Below are 15,215 nucleotides of genomic sequence, written 5' to 3' on the forward strand. Positions count from 1 at the left end.
CTGCATTTTAAGGTTATATGTACACCCCCGTCGAAAATCAAAGTAGGCTAAAAACCAGTTGAGGCTGGTAACAAATGTATGTGTGTAATAAAAATAAATATGTAAATAAATTAAAATTAATTAATGTCAAACAACTTTGGCAACGACAAATGACAACAACAAAAACGGATGAACAATAATCGGCCAGAATGCCAGATTCGAATGTGAAACGGAATTTAGTCGAATTAGTCACAGTCTCACAACAGAGTGATATCTAATCGTTCAGAAATTCATTAAACACACTTTCAGATTTAAGATTTGGCTTTAAAGAGATACGCTACAAAGTATCTAGAACTACTAGAACCAGTTGAGAATTTTAAATAAAGTTGAAATAACTATATAACTGGAACTATAATGGATATAATGGAATAACTTAGACTATAACCCATCTATCTCTTATATAGAGTCAAAATATTAAGTCTTAACTTACCAGTAGACCAGTTTCCACATTTGGTATCAAAAATATCTTAGAGCCATCCATTAGATTGTGATCTTTAAGTGTGCCATCCTGTAGTTCCCTGAAAATAGATTCGAAAAAGAGAATCATTAGTTTCAAGTTGAAAGATTCTTGAAATAAAAATAAAACCAGCTGACGAATGCCATCAAGTTTTAGCGAAATAGCTGAAAAGACAAAGTATCCACAAAAATACAAAGAATAATAATAATAAAAGAAAGAATTAAGAGTCAATTTAATAATCAAGAAAAAGGCGGCGTGCGCCATTCGTTGTATTTTTGGCCACTTAACAGTACAGTCACAAAACAAACACTGAGAAAAATAAGAGCCAAGGGGATTATATCGGCATTTTAATGGATAATATAATTAATTTGGCATTTGATTTCTTTGCTTTTGTTTAGTCTCTCAAACGAGCAATTTTTTTTTGGCCAGAAAGCAAATTATATAGTATCGATATTGGAATATTGCTGGGAATTTTTTTCTGAGGCGTTGATTTGCTGCTGTCAGCACTCTTGCATGCGTAATGAAATTTTTTCTGCGACATTTGAGACATTTTTTTATATAAAAGTCAACCGAACCCAACAACAATAACAATCATAAAATATTTACAAAAAAAAAAAAAATGCGGCAAAAGCACATAAAAATCGATGCGTTTTTTGCCACTTTAACAAAATATCCATAAGACTACATACATATATATCCCTTGATATATGCCAGGCCACGTTTTTTATTTAGTATTATAAACTGGTCTGTATAAAAAATACTAATATCGTTAGTCATTGAAAAGATACAACAAAAAAAAAAGCAGGTACTTATAAGGAGAGATTTAAATCAGATTATTAAAAAGGTTATTTTGTAAGTTAACTGGGTTAAGAAAGTGATGGGGCTTGATATTCAATGAGAATTTAAAGAAATTTTATTCAAAAAATAATAATAAGACTTCAAACAGAGTATCTAGTCTCTATTTTAAGACTAAAACTTAATTTTAAAGCAACAAATAGCTTAAATTCTCTCCTAAAACTTAAGAAACAGAACCAGAAACTCTTTTAAAATGAGAACTTACAAGCTCAGAGACAAAAATTAAAAGTTCAAGCACTCCATTTATTTTTTGTTCTGTTTTGTATTTATTTTATTTTTATTTTCTCCTGTAATTGTTTCTTGTTTCGGAATGTAACAAAAGTCAAAAGTTAAACGCTGTTGACACTTTACTTTTCACTTTTGTTTTTTTTATTTTTGGGGAATTGTAATTCGCAGGTGTGTTAAGTGAGACACAACACCAACAAGAACAATAAGAATAAAAAAAAAAAAAACAGTAACAGCTGCCGCTTATTTGTTTAATTCCATTTACTTGGGATAATAAAGAGAGAAAAATATGGGAAGCCAGAGACTCCCAGACTCGAATGAAAATTAACCGCCAAAGAATCGGTTTTCCATTATTTGCATACTAAATTGTTAACAATTTAGATAAAGATATAGATATAGGATAGGTATGAGAAAATCATTATAAAACGTATATATGTATATAGTTCATATAGTTAATAAATTGTTTAATAATAGTTGTATCTTGTATCTTGTATCTTAGTCTCTATTTTGGCTCCGATTTTGGGGCTTCCCCTTCACTTCACAAAAGTACAGTTGCCACAGCAGCTGACGCAAGCCCTTATATAGAGTATATATATACATAATTACAAGTGTGTGTTATATATAGCTATGTAATCTATATACTAGTTACATTTGTTTTGGCTAGCAACGAAAAGTCACAGAGCCATAACAGAGATTCAAAACATAAATCGGATAATTGTGATAGAGGGAGTAGACAGGTAGACAGGCCTTTAAAATTAAGAGAAATAATAGGTTGAACCCTATATATCTCTACTATATCTATCTTTTTTGATAAATCTACTATGTTGCGGCGAAGATAGTCTTGCCTTTGCGGCGAATTGACAGACAGACAATGCGATGCGGTAACCCTGGCAACATAAACATGAAAACACAGCAACAATGGCAACACTGATACTGCTTGGAAACGAACCAATAAACTAAAATGCAGACCAAAAAAAAACCAAAAAAAGCAAAAAAGCAAACGAGGCAAACGAGCGCGTTTAATGACTGCATGCATGATGATGAATTGATAAGATTTTGGTTAGCTGGCTCTGGGCTCTGGGCTCTGGGCTGGCACGGAAAGCGTATTCGAATTTGGGTCAACGAAAGGGGCGTGGCAACAGCAACAGCAACGCTCCGGTTGCACGCAACATTCGGTTACACACACACACACAAACACACACACAGATGACACAAAACACGCACCGGCGGCGGCCAACTCGTATTGAAGGAGGAGGGGAAGTCCCAAAGCGACAAATTCAAACTTTAAACTTACAAATTGCATAAAACATTTATATTTTTAACACTTTACTTACCAATAAAATTTTTTTTTTATAAAAAAAATATATAACTTTTGAGTAAAAAAAGAAAAAGAGAAAAACTGTATAAAAACTTTTCTAAAAATTGTGTTGCTTGTTTGGAAATTAAAATAAAACTAAATAATATCGAGAAATTTCGAGGATTTGATAAAAATACAAAAGTGACAGGAAAAAGCAAAGCATACTTGCATTTTTAAGCAAAATATGAGACAAAATATGAGAAATACTTAAAAAAATGCAAATTACATGTGATTTTGGGGAGAAAAAGCAAAGAAATCTTGAGGAAAAAGAAAATCACAATATACTCTTCTTCTACTGAGAGAAATTTCAAAGTAGTTTCATGATTTCCATATACACGCTATTCTACGTCTTACATCTTATGTTACGCAATGGGCAGCATAACATAAGTGCGTTTTCTTTGTTTCTTGCGCTCTCTCATTCGCTCGCTAACTCTCCGTCTCGCTTGCACTCTTGGCCAGACAAGCATCAACACGTTGCAGTTATCAATTGCAGGTTGCAGGTGCCAAAATGAGCGAAACTCACCACAGCGGAAAGAGAGCCAGAGAGAGAGAGAGAGATTGGAGAGAGGGAGTACTCTCCCAGAGAGAGCATAAATATAACAAGGGAGAGGGGGAAGTTTCTCATTAAATTGCTTTATTATTTTTATTTTTTATTAATTTAATATTAAATATTAAAGTGTTTTTTTTTTCATATTCTTTTTTTGTTGTGTCTATGACGGTTGAGGTGTGTTTTTTTTTTTTTTTTGCTTAAGCTTTTATGTCTACGGGGGTTTCCGCTGCCTCTGTCTCTGCCTCTGCCTCTGCCAGCGGCGCTGCCTTTACGCAATAGACGACGCAATGTGACGCGACGACAAAGCAACAGCAACAACAATAGCGAAGGCCGCCGCTGGCTGGTGGGTGGGCGGAAAGGGGGGCACGGCAGGCCAGACAGACAGACGGATAAAGGGAGGGTGTGAGGGGGAGGTGGGCAAAGGTGAGGCGGCTGAAGAAGAAGAAGAAGCCAGAAAGCAGAATTTAACAACTAAGGTGGAATGGAAGTGGAAAACCAAACCAAAAAGAGGCAAAAAAAAAAAAGGGAAATAGAAGAAAGGCCTAAAGTCGGGCACTTTTCAAGCATGTATCTGGGTATGTCTTAAAGAGTGTATCTATGAGATACAAGATACTAGATAACAGATAACAGATACTGTTGGCTATTATTTGAGGTTATGTTAGTTTTTCTCTCTAAATATCAGTTATAAATATCATTTATAAGTTATCCCCCCTTTTTTTTTAATAAAAGTTATTGTTTTTTTACCCCTTTTTATGCTTTAAATTTCAAAGCCACCGCGGGATCAGAGGTTAGATGCTTCCGGCACGCTCTCTTGGCCCTTTGGCTTGGCTTCTCTCCCACTCTCTTACTCCCTGCTCTCTCTCTCCCTGCTCTCTCTCTCTCGATCTCTCTTTTATTCTGAGTTCTGAGCCTCTGGCTTCTTTTCGTCCGTGGGGGTATTCGGCATAGCCTTTTCGGAGCTATGTAATTTCAAACCGGGGAACCAAGTGAATTGTCATAAAATTCCACCACCTTGCACATACGATTCTCTAGTTCTTTTTACACACATACACCACATACCATACATACATACCATATATGTGTATCTGTATCTGTGTATCTATGTATCTATGGTAGTGTATTTTAAGCATCATGGTGCGTAAATTATCATATTTTACTGCCTAGAAAGGAGAAGGAAATGGTATAAAGAAGGCTACTGGGATTCAATACCAAACAAAAAAAGCGAGTTAGAAAGAGACAGGATGCCTAAGGACATTCCACATCCAGTCATCCTGCTCGCTCGCTCTCTCCTTTATTCTTTTTACACATGCTGGCTAGAGAGTAGAAGCCTAAAAGAGAAAGAGCGACAGGAGATTTTCCAAAGGATAACCACGACCAGGAGCAGGACCAGAACCAGGACGAGATGGTCAAAAAAAAAAGGACCAACAAGGCAGGCCTTCAAAAAAATGTATCTGGGAAAAAAATAAAAATTGCCGACTAAATGTCTGGCCAAAAAGTTTTGGGGCTAAAAGAAATAAGAGAAGGGGGGCAGGGGCAGGGCAGGACCAGACTCCTCCTCCTTTAAGGACTCAAGGGCAACACACCCTGTAGGCCAGCAGGATTAAAGAAATGGAATAGAATGGAATATGAGAAAAATTCCAAGAAGATGGCAAAAAAGTAAAAAAACTGAAACAAATTCTAAATTGGAGAAGAAGAAATTAAACATTTCTCATTAAAATTCTTCAATCTACAACTTCTCACATACTAGAAGCCATTAAAAATTGTAATAAGAGAGACTTTTGTAATATTATTACTAAGATTAGACCTCCCTTGACCCGAGAAACTCTATACCCATATATGATATCATATCATCCCCCAAAAAACTATCATATTTCCAACTGCCCCCCCGCCTATTTAACCCCTTAAATGTCAGTTAACTCTCTCAGCCGGTTACCGATTGCATAACCTTTTCTTTGTTTTTATCCAGAGACACTTGATTTCATTTCAATTTCGATCCTCACGGAAATGTCAACTAACTAGAATATCTATTAATTTGTTCTCTAATCTAGTTTTGAAATAAAAAACTTCATAGATCGATAAATGGATAGATTCTATAGATTTTTTTCTTTTATTTATTTATTTATTTTGTTATCTCAAAACGCGTTTTAAACGAGAATCAGTTAGCCAGTTGAAGAGAGTAATATTTTTGGGGTTGGCAACTTGGGGTCTGAACTATTTGCCAAAGATATGAGGAAGTATTTCACAGATATTTGCTTGAAATACGTCAACAGAGATACAGATACAGCTGGCAGATACAGATAGGAACGTGTTAATTAATAGTATTCTGTCTCTGTCGTAGGTAGATACTATTTTTTGTGAGGAATGGAAGTTGTTACAACTTGTCACTTGGCTAGAAAGAGCTTCTATCATTATTGGATTTAAAGAAAATCCTCTATTTGATTTAATTTTATCTGAAAGGTATCTAAATGACTTTATAAACTTAATTTTTGTCGCCCTTAAAGCGTCACATTGATGGTATAGATACCTGATATCTAACAAATATCCTTTTTCCGCGACGGTCTGTTGTTGCTACCCCTAAAGGCTACTTTAAAGTCAACTAATCCTTACTTTGATTACCAAATACACACACACACACACAGGGGGCCACAGCCTGGTTGCCACAACCTGGTGCACCATCATCAACACCAGCAACCACACAGCAGCCACCACTGTGGCAGAGTCCACTTGGCTGTTAGGCTGAAGTGAAAAACGGGAAAAACACAAAATTTCCAGCCCAGCTTTCACTTGAGAGAAGCTTTTCCTTCAGCCTTCTATCCTCCAACATCTACACCCACATCATCATCATACTTTTTTGGGATGGGAAGGGAAGGGAAACCACCCACATGGCAGCAACTTGGGGTTGCAACCACCATTCGTTGCCTTTAGCTGCTGCTGATGACTTTCATTAATTTCCGGCCGAAAAAGCTGCACCACCATTGCTTTTGTGGTGGTATGTGGGTGGGAAATGGCTATAGGAGTATAGGAGTGGGTAGGTGTGTGGCAGTGGGTGTGGAAGTGGAAAGGTGGTGGTGGTGGTGGGATTAGAACGCCTCTTTTAAAAGGGAGCTAGGCTAGCTTGTGGCATTGACCATATGGTGGTGCAGACTAACCAATTGCGGGCCAGTTGCCATCCTTATGACTGTATCTAATCTAATTTATTCATTTTTGCATTTATTTAGAACTAGTTTAGTTTAGTCTTTTTATCGAAAACCTCTCAATAATTCAATATTTAGACATAGTTTCCTTAACTAATGGGTGTTAGGTCTTAGGGTTTGACTCTCCCTGGTCTAAAATAATTTTTCTTTATTTTTTTCTATAGTTTTTCTTCTTTAGAAAAGTATTTTTAAACCAAAATCTCTTAATAATTCAACATTATGTCTCCAGGTTCGACTCCAAGCCAAAAAAAAATAGTTTTTATTGTTTCTTCTTTAAAAAAGTATTTTTTAATCAATAGTACCTCCATAATTAAACATTTAGAAATATTTTTCTTAACTAATGAGTCTTGGGGTTCGACTCCGGTCCAAATTAATATTCTCTTAATCAAAACCCTTAAAAAATCACTCATTTAGAGCAAATTCAACAAACTTCTAAGCCCTTAGGTTCGACTCCTGATCTAAATATTATTATTTTTTAATAAAAATACAATTTTTTTCTTTAAAAAATAGTTTCTTAGCAAAACTTGCAATAAAAAACTAATCCAAACTTGTGTTTTTGACATAAACTCAGTATCTATGTATCTGAAGTAGCTTTGTATCTTGCTATCTATGTATCTGAGATCCGGCCACCGTGGGAGGTGAGATTCATCCGGGCTGTCAGCTGCAGTTTTGCCAGCCAGCCACGCCCCCTACCTACTCCCCGTTCGACTAAACGCCCCTTTATGGTGATTTTGTTAAAGCTTTTGTTTTAAAGAAAAAAAAAATCAAAAAAGAAAGAAAGGGTTGAGCCAGGAAAGGAAAGAGAAAAAGAATGAAAAGGGGAAGGAAAAGAGAGAAAGAGGATAGGCTGGTGAGAGGGGGAGGAGGAGTGGAAAATCGATGGCAACAGCTGAATCGCAGCTTTATAGAGTCAACATCACATCGCATTTGCATGCCGGGGGCGTTAAGGGGGCGTGCCACACAGACACACACACACACACACACACACACACAGCATCCAACACAACAAAGACAAATTAAACAAAGAAATCAGCGAGCGAAGGGTGGAGAGGGAGGGGGTGATGGCTGCTGGTGATAAAGTAAAGGGAAGAGAGGAGGGGTGGAGGCGGGGGCGGTCTGGCAGCAACAAACAACAATGAGAAATCACAGCAAGCGACTAAAAATAGCAAAAATAAAAAAAAAATAACGAAACGCCCCCGCAAGCGGCAAACGGCAAAAAAAAAAAATCCACCTACGAGAAAATAAAAATTTAAAAAAAAAAAAACAAATAAGAAAAAAATCAGCAAATGCTTCTAATTTCGAACTATTGATTCAGAAGGTTTCCGCTGCCGACGTCAACTGCAAGGCTAGAGCTGAGAGCAGCGGCAGCGACGGCGATAGCGGCAGAGGCAGAGGCAGCAGCCACCGGAAGACATTTTTGCGCGAAAAGGGCAAACAGAGAAAATGCAAAAAAAAAAAATATATTTGAAAAATAAGAATATATAGAAACTAAAAATAAAATATAAATTTATATTTTTAAATTACCACTGTATCCCCCCCTCTCACTCTAGCACAGCTCTAATTTTTTTTTATTTTATTATTAATTTTTTTTTTTTTAATTCATCATCTGTGGGGGCTGCGCGCGCACACACATATGCAAGCAAACAAACACACACACACGCGCCACAAAGAGAGCTAAGTCAAAGCACACCGAGAGAGAGAGAGAAAGCAAGCCAGCCAGAGAGTTAGACGGCAGTGGGGCAACCGTTGGGGCTAGAGAGGTGGGGAGGAGCAGCCAGGCGGAGAGAGAGGGAGGGAGAGAGAGCCAATGCAGTGCAAACAACAATTGCCGGCCGGTCGAGCCACAAAAGCAGCGCTGCAGCAGCGGCAGAGGCAAAGGCAGAAAGCAGCGAAGCAAAGCAATCTGTTGATGGAGCTTGGGGGCTTTTGAAGGTGGGTTCGGGAGAGAAGAGGAGAGGAGAGGGGTAGTGTGGTGATGTGGGGCTTCTCTCTGATGACGTTATTGATGCCGTAAGTTGTTGTTGTTTTTTTATTTATATTGTTTTTTTTTTTTTGCATTGAAAGTAAAGGCGACGTAGAAACTGCAGTTATTGAAGCAAATTGTTAGAGATGCACTGAGAGAAATGGGGTGGTAGTTTCAAGGGAATTAATATATATATTTATTTATTAAAAAAAAAAAATATATATAAGGAGTTTATTAGTTTTTGTTTGTATTATATATTCTTAAACTTATTTATTCTTAAATATTTTTTTTAATAATATATTTATATATAATATTTTTGTTTAGTGTCTTAACTGAAAATTAGAATGGTATTGTAGGAGAAGTATGAATGATTATGATGATTATTATGAGGATGATGATGAGGAAAATCCATGTGAATGAAAACCATTATCCCAAACAGAATCATAAAGAAATATCTGATTTAATCAATTAATGGATAGAGGATTTCCTTTCTCTATTAATATTCTATTTTTTTAAGTACTACTATTATTTTTTACTATTTGTTTTTTTTTTTAAGAAAACCCCATATTTCATTGTGAGTCAAGACCCGAGTATGATTAATGAATGATCCATGGACTATTAGTAACCTTCTTTATTTAGAAAAGAAACAAATATTACAAATATTCTTTGCTTATTTTTCCTATTTTATTTTTTTCACTTTGAAGAATTGCTATTAATGGCTATTAAAATTAAGACTTTGCATTTTTTTAATATTATTTTTTTATTATCATAAACAATGGTGGTTGGTGGCATGGTGGCATGGCGGCATGGTGGTGGTGCAATGACACATCCTCCCAACCAACCACCAAAAAAAAAAAGAGGAGCAATACTTGGGAGGAGGTGGGTCAAGAGAAGAGTCATTGGTCTGTGGGCCATAAATAGGCGGCAGCATCAGAATCTTGCCTCGTTGTTGCATGCAATTTGGCACAAGGAGTGAGCGGCGGGTGAGTGGCAAGTATCTGCCAGATACAAGATACAAGATACACAGAGAGACTAGCTATACTAGCACAAGGAAAACATGCAAACGTGCCGTTAGTTCAGATTTGGCCACTATTTTTGTATCTTACAGATACACACACTCACCTAGCCATTAGATACAGATACATACACAGCCCGAGCGCACCTTAAATAAACTTAAAAGAAGGCAACCCCTCCAACCACCCAAAAACAGAAAAACAACCACCCATCCATCCACCCACTCATTGCCCAACCCATCAGATACACTAAAAGGAAAACAAATACATACAAGGTAGATGAGATATTCTATCTATATTAGTGCAGGTATCTGAGAGAGTATTTTTCACTTTATAGAACTATAGATTCTGGCAGGGATACCCCCTTTTTTTCTCACAGTGCTAGGCCATCTCAGGCTGCTTTTTCAGTTTATTCTAATAATTCAGTGGATGGCTACCGACTAGCTGCTGTTGCAAGCTGCAGTGGCAGTGGCAGAAGCAGTAGAAGCAGTGAGGTGTGGCGCCATCTAGCGCCGAACAAAGCCAAGGCTAAGGGCCTAAGGGTAAGGCAAGACGGATGAGGAGGAGGCAGCCAAAATGGCAGCCTTCGAAATTGGCCAGCGGGGGTGTGTGGAAGGGAGAGACTGAGAGAAGACGAAGAAGAGAAAGAAGAAGAAGGCAGGCAGGTGATGCCCCATGGCTGCCATACTTTCCCACTCACTAAACGAGTTTCAAAAAAACACACACTAAGATACCTAACTACAAAGAAAAATGAGATAAACAAGAGAAGGAAGTGTAATCTTAAGAGAAGAATCACCAAGGACCCTAAGGATTCTAAAAATTAAAAGAAATAACTAAAATATTTCCCCAAAAACTAAAAGAGAGAGAGCTCCAAAAGGGCTGAGAGCAAAAGAAGAGAGCCAGAGAGTGAGAGCGCATGGTGGCTCAGAAGAGAGGCTCTCTTGTGTAACCTGATCTTCAAAGTATGACCAGAGGAGCAAAGGGTGGGGGGTGGAGGGGGACAGTGGGACTAATAGAGACCCAAAAACAACAAAAGAGGCATCTAAAAAAAAAAAAAAACAGAACAAAGCACATTGTCCGTCCATATTTCAAACAAGATCTCAGCTCCTCTCACTCGCTCTCCCAGCTAATCAACAACAACGTCAAATAAAATATAAAAAAAAAAAATATACACACACACACACACATACATAACAACAACTAACAACTGCGCAACAAAGCAAGCAAAATCGAAAAAAAACGACGCCGGAAAGAAAAGTGCCTGCTTTTCACCCTTAACCCATGACGGCCAAACCCACAACATAGGCAATAAAGTTTCGATCGAAACGTTAGATAAGAGAAGATCACGAAGAGAGTGGGAGGAGGAGAAGGACGGTGGAGTGGCGTGGCGTGGTGGCAGAGAGGGTCCTCACGGGGCAAGCCCCAAAAAAAGCGCCACTTCACAAATCCACCACACTCTCGGCTCTCGGGCCCAAAGAAACTCACCTCAAATAACCCCAATTTCAACTCAAGAGGGGCTATAGTACTAATTTCTACTGTAGAAATTATGGTATTATTAGCATATTTATTAGAATAAAGTTAGAAAAGACATAGGGACTGCTATACCTTCATATTAAAGACTAATGTCTGTTAATGTCTGTTATCTTCGAAAACATAGACTTTTATGCTTCTAATTTCTAAAAAACTGGACTTATGGTTAGTTCTTTAGGTAGATTCTATAAGGAACACCTATAGGACCTGGTCTATATAGCCTAGGCACCCTATTTGGCTTACTTAGAGGGTTTTAAGACTAATTCCAAGTCAAATAGCTTAAAATCAAAGAATCTGATGTTAAGAATCAGAGATATAAAGCCATTTCTTCTAAGAAGATGATACTATACTTTGTAGAACCTCTTCCTTTGAAGAACCTCTTCCTTCGAGAGCCTCTTCCTTTGAAGAATCTACCTCTTGGAAGGGGTATCCTTTGGAGGATCTCAAGTCAAATAGCTTAAAATCAAAGAATTAGATGCTAAGAATCTGATATACAGGGCTATTTCTTCTAAGAAGACGATACTATACTTATACGTAGAATATCTTCCTTTGAAGAATCTCTTCCTTTGAAGAATCTCTTCCTTTGAAGAATCTCCTTCTTTGTAGAATCTCTTCCTTTGAAGAACCTCTTTCCTTATAAAACCTCTTCCTTTGTCTCTTGAAAGGGTATGTAGAAAGAGGGAAGCACCTGAGAGACAACTAGAGACCCCCTTAAGCATAGCCAGACTATATAACCCCCTTGCTGTCTGAAAGTCAGAAGCCCCATCTCTCACGTAACCCCACCTATGTACGTACTTCCTGCTCCTCGTTCCAGAATCATCAACATGGAACTAAAATTACGAAAATTAAAAATGTTGATAATACAAAAAGGCCGCACCAGGGCCAAAGCGAAATCATGGGAGGCGACTTTATTGCGACTATGTATATTGGTTGCGTGTGCTTGGCGCGTTATTACGTAGTCTCCTAGTCTCATAGTCTAATAGTCTCATAGTCTAATAGTCTCCTAGTCTCATAGTCTCCTACCCTCATAGTCTCATAGCTTTATAGCCTCCTAGGTCTATCTGAAGAACCCCAAGATAGAGTGGGAAAGGTGGGTAGGTAAGGTGGTTTGGATCGGTACCGGACCTGGGAGCTTATGTCATTGAGAGCTCACACACACACACACACACACACACACACCTTGGGAGTGTCTAGAAATCGGGGGACCTGATAGCGACCTGGCACTGGGACATCTAATCTGCTTTCAATATTTCTGATACGACATTATTTCTCCTCTATTCGCACTATGTTTTGTTTTTTTTTTTACTTCTTGCCTATCTGCTTGAATCTTTTTTAGAATATTTCTTTTTTTTCAGTTCTTGCCACATTATGTTGTACGTAGTACTTGCTACCTACTGATCCATTGCTTGCGCTTCTCTCTACTTTTTATTTATTTCTTCTCAAATCCGGTTTGTTGTTAGGTGTTCTTGGTGTTTCTTTGGGTTGAACCACCACGTGTGTGTGACTGTGTGTGTGTGTGTCTGTGTTGCTCTTTAAAGGGTTGATGTTCGTTTCGAATAAACAAAGAAACATAAAAATGTTCATGGCTTTTAGTTACGGCATTATTTTGTTTCCATTTAAAATGCTATTACCAGTTTCTTTCCTTAAGAATTTAGAGGGAAAATGGTTTTCAAAAGATATCTTTTATGTTTTATCTTGTTATTTGATATTATTATATGAAGTAGAAGGTATAGAAGCTTTAAGATCTTCCTTCAAGAGTTCAAAACTCTTCAAAAAACATGTTTTCAATTACAGTTTTTTGAAGTTCTTGAACTAAGGTATCTTATAACTTACTATTTAATATTATTATTTGAAAGAGAAGACTTACAACCTTTAAAAGAACCTTCAAGAGTTCAAAACTCTTAAAAAAAACATATTTTCAAGTAATGTTTTTTGAAGTTTTTGAACTAATATAGCTTAACTTCCTATAGCTTCCTTAAGTATAGCTCCTTTTGTTAAAAATTTCCTATTTAAAGTTACTCTTGTTGGTATAACTCTTGTTTCTAATCTATTTCTATCTTAAGTTAAAGCGTATTATCCCTGAAAACCACGTGATTTTGAAGAAGGGTTGCTTCTAACTTCTAGTTCCTCTTGAGAGTCTCTCCCTCTGCTAGATCTGGTTCTGGGTTCTGGGTCTTCCATATTTCCATATTTTCCATTTGGACACTGGCCATGATGTCTCTGTGATATAGGGATTCCAGATGCCTGCTTTTCGGTGGTGCATCCGATACATATTGGTGGCATGGTGGTGACTTTATAAATATGCTACAAAATGCGACTTGTTCAGTGATGTGTGTGTGTGTGTGTAGAGTCTTGTGGCCCTTATTTTCTAGACGGACCTTCTTGCCTCGCCTCGCCTCCATTTTTCCTGGTGGTGGCTTCGGTTTCGGTTTCGGCTTCTCCATTTCCTTTCGCATCTTCCTCTTCTGCGGGCGGGCGGGCGGTGGTGTTGCACAAACGGACGGAACGGAACGGTGGTGTGAAATAAGCTTTCAACGAAAGGCTTTTTTTTCTTCTTTTTTTCTCCACCAGAGACCACCAGGGTGGTAGGTTTTTCTTCTTATCAGTAATAGGCGGTGGTGGTGGGCATCTATGGCTTCTTCTTCTTCTTTAACTTCTACATTTTGCCAGTTTTGCTTTTAGGCCTTATTCTTATGTGCTTCTTCTTCATTACAACGGGGTTATAAGCCAACAACATATGACATTCAGACAAAGAAGAAGACAACAGAGAGAGAGAGAGAGAGAGAGGTAGGCCATTTTCCGAATGTCCGATAAGAGAAGAAGAAGAAGAAGAAGCAGCAGGAGGAGATGCAGATGGAGAGAAGGAAGATGAAGACGAAGAAGAAGACGAAAAATAAAAGGCAATTTGATTGCAGAACAAAGAGAAGAAGAGCATATAAAAAAAAATCTCTGCCACACACACACACTTACACACTTACAGACACATGTTCGAGAAGCCGGCAGAAGAAGATGAAATAAAAAAAATAAATAAATAAAAAAAAATAAAATAACTTCAAGTGGAAACAAAAAACCAGCACTGTAAGATGAGAAAAATAAAAAAACAAAAAAAAAAAGAATGAGAAGTGAGAGACAACAACACCGTGACGCCATTGCTTTTGTTGTTGCTGTAAAGTGGCATAAAACAGATGCAACACAGGAGAAAGAGAGAGAGGAAGTAGAATTCTTCTTATCAGTCAAGTTTTCTTCTTCTCTTCTTTTTTTCACGAAGAAAGCCAAACAAAGAAAGGGGTGAGAGAGATGAAGAAGAAGGGCAGAGGAGGACTACTCCTCCTCTCAATTAGAAATCTATTTGCAGAAATACAGTACAACACAGAAGAAGAAGAAAACATATGGAGGAGAAGTTGCAACCAGAAAGGGACAGACAGAGAGAGACAAAGAGAAGCGCCCAGCCCCAGTCGCCCGCATTGTTGGGAAGTCACTGTAATGCCGCATGGACATCTCTTTGAGAATAAGGATAATTTATTTAATTTTTTAAGTTAAAAATATAAATAAAATACCTTTTTATTTACCTTCGAACTAACAGAGATGGCAGACTGTTAGTTAACAGAGGCAGTTAACAGTTAACAGTGCCATTAACAGTTGCAGTTCAGATGCAGTTAACAGTGCAACGCAACTAGTTGGAAATTGTCTCTCTCTCTCTCTCTCTCTCTCTCTCTCGCACTTGCTTGCACTTTTTGCTTTGCATTTTTCTGTTTTTGTTTGTTTTTTATTTTTTTTTACATTTTTTTTTTGCCGGTTATGCGCACACTTTTGTGTTTTATTTTTTTTTTCATTTTTTTTTTGCGTTGTTTTGTAAAAATAACAAATTGATTATGAAATCGCTAGCAAGTGTGTAAGTGTGTGTTTGTGATCATTTGAAACTCCCCTCCCCTCCCCTTCCCCCTCCACCATCCATTAAACTTTGAGGTTAACCCTTCAGATATGCCAATTTCTGTTGCTATTTTTTTTGGAGGTTATATCAATAATAATCAT

The 15,215-nt window shown here is 37.5% G+C and overlaps 1 protein-coding gene across 1 annotated transcript in view; it reads right to left on the bottom strand.

The window, feature by feature from the left end:
- Nucleotides 1-15,215, bottom strand: part of LOC6503519 (midnolin homolog) — a 30,596-nt gene that overhangs the window by 12,871 nt on the left and 2,510 nt on the right. The window contains exon 2 of the mRNA XM_001964186.4: nt 470-557. Coding sequence (XP_001964222.1) covers nt 470-557 — 88 coding nt within the window. The remainder of the gene's footprint in view (nt 1-469; nt 558-15,215) is intronic.

Source organism: Drosophila ananassae, chromosome XL (assembly GCF_017639315.1).
Source record: "Drosophila ananassae strain 14024-0371.13 chromosome XL, ASM1763931v2, whole genome shotgun sequence".
In the NCBI taxonomy this organism is placed as follows: domain Eukaryota; kingdom Metazoa; phylum Arthropoda; class Insecta; order Diptera; family Drosophilidae; genus Drosophila; species Drosophila ananassae.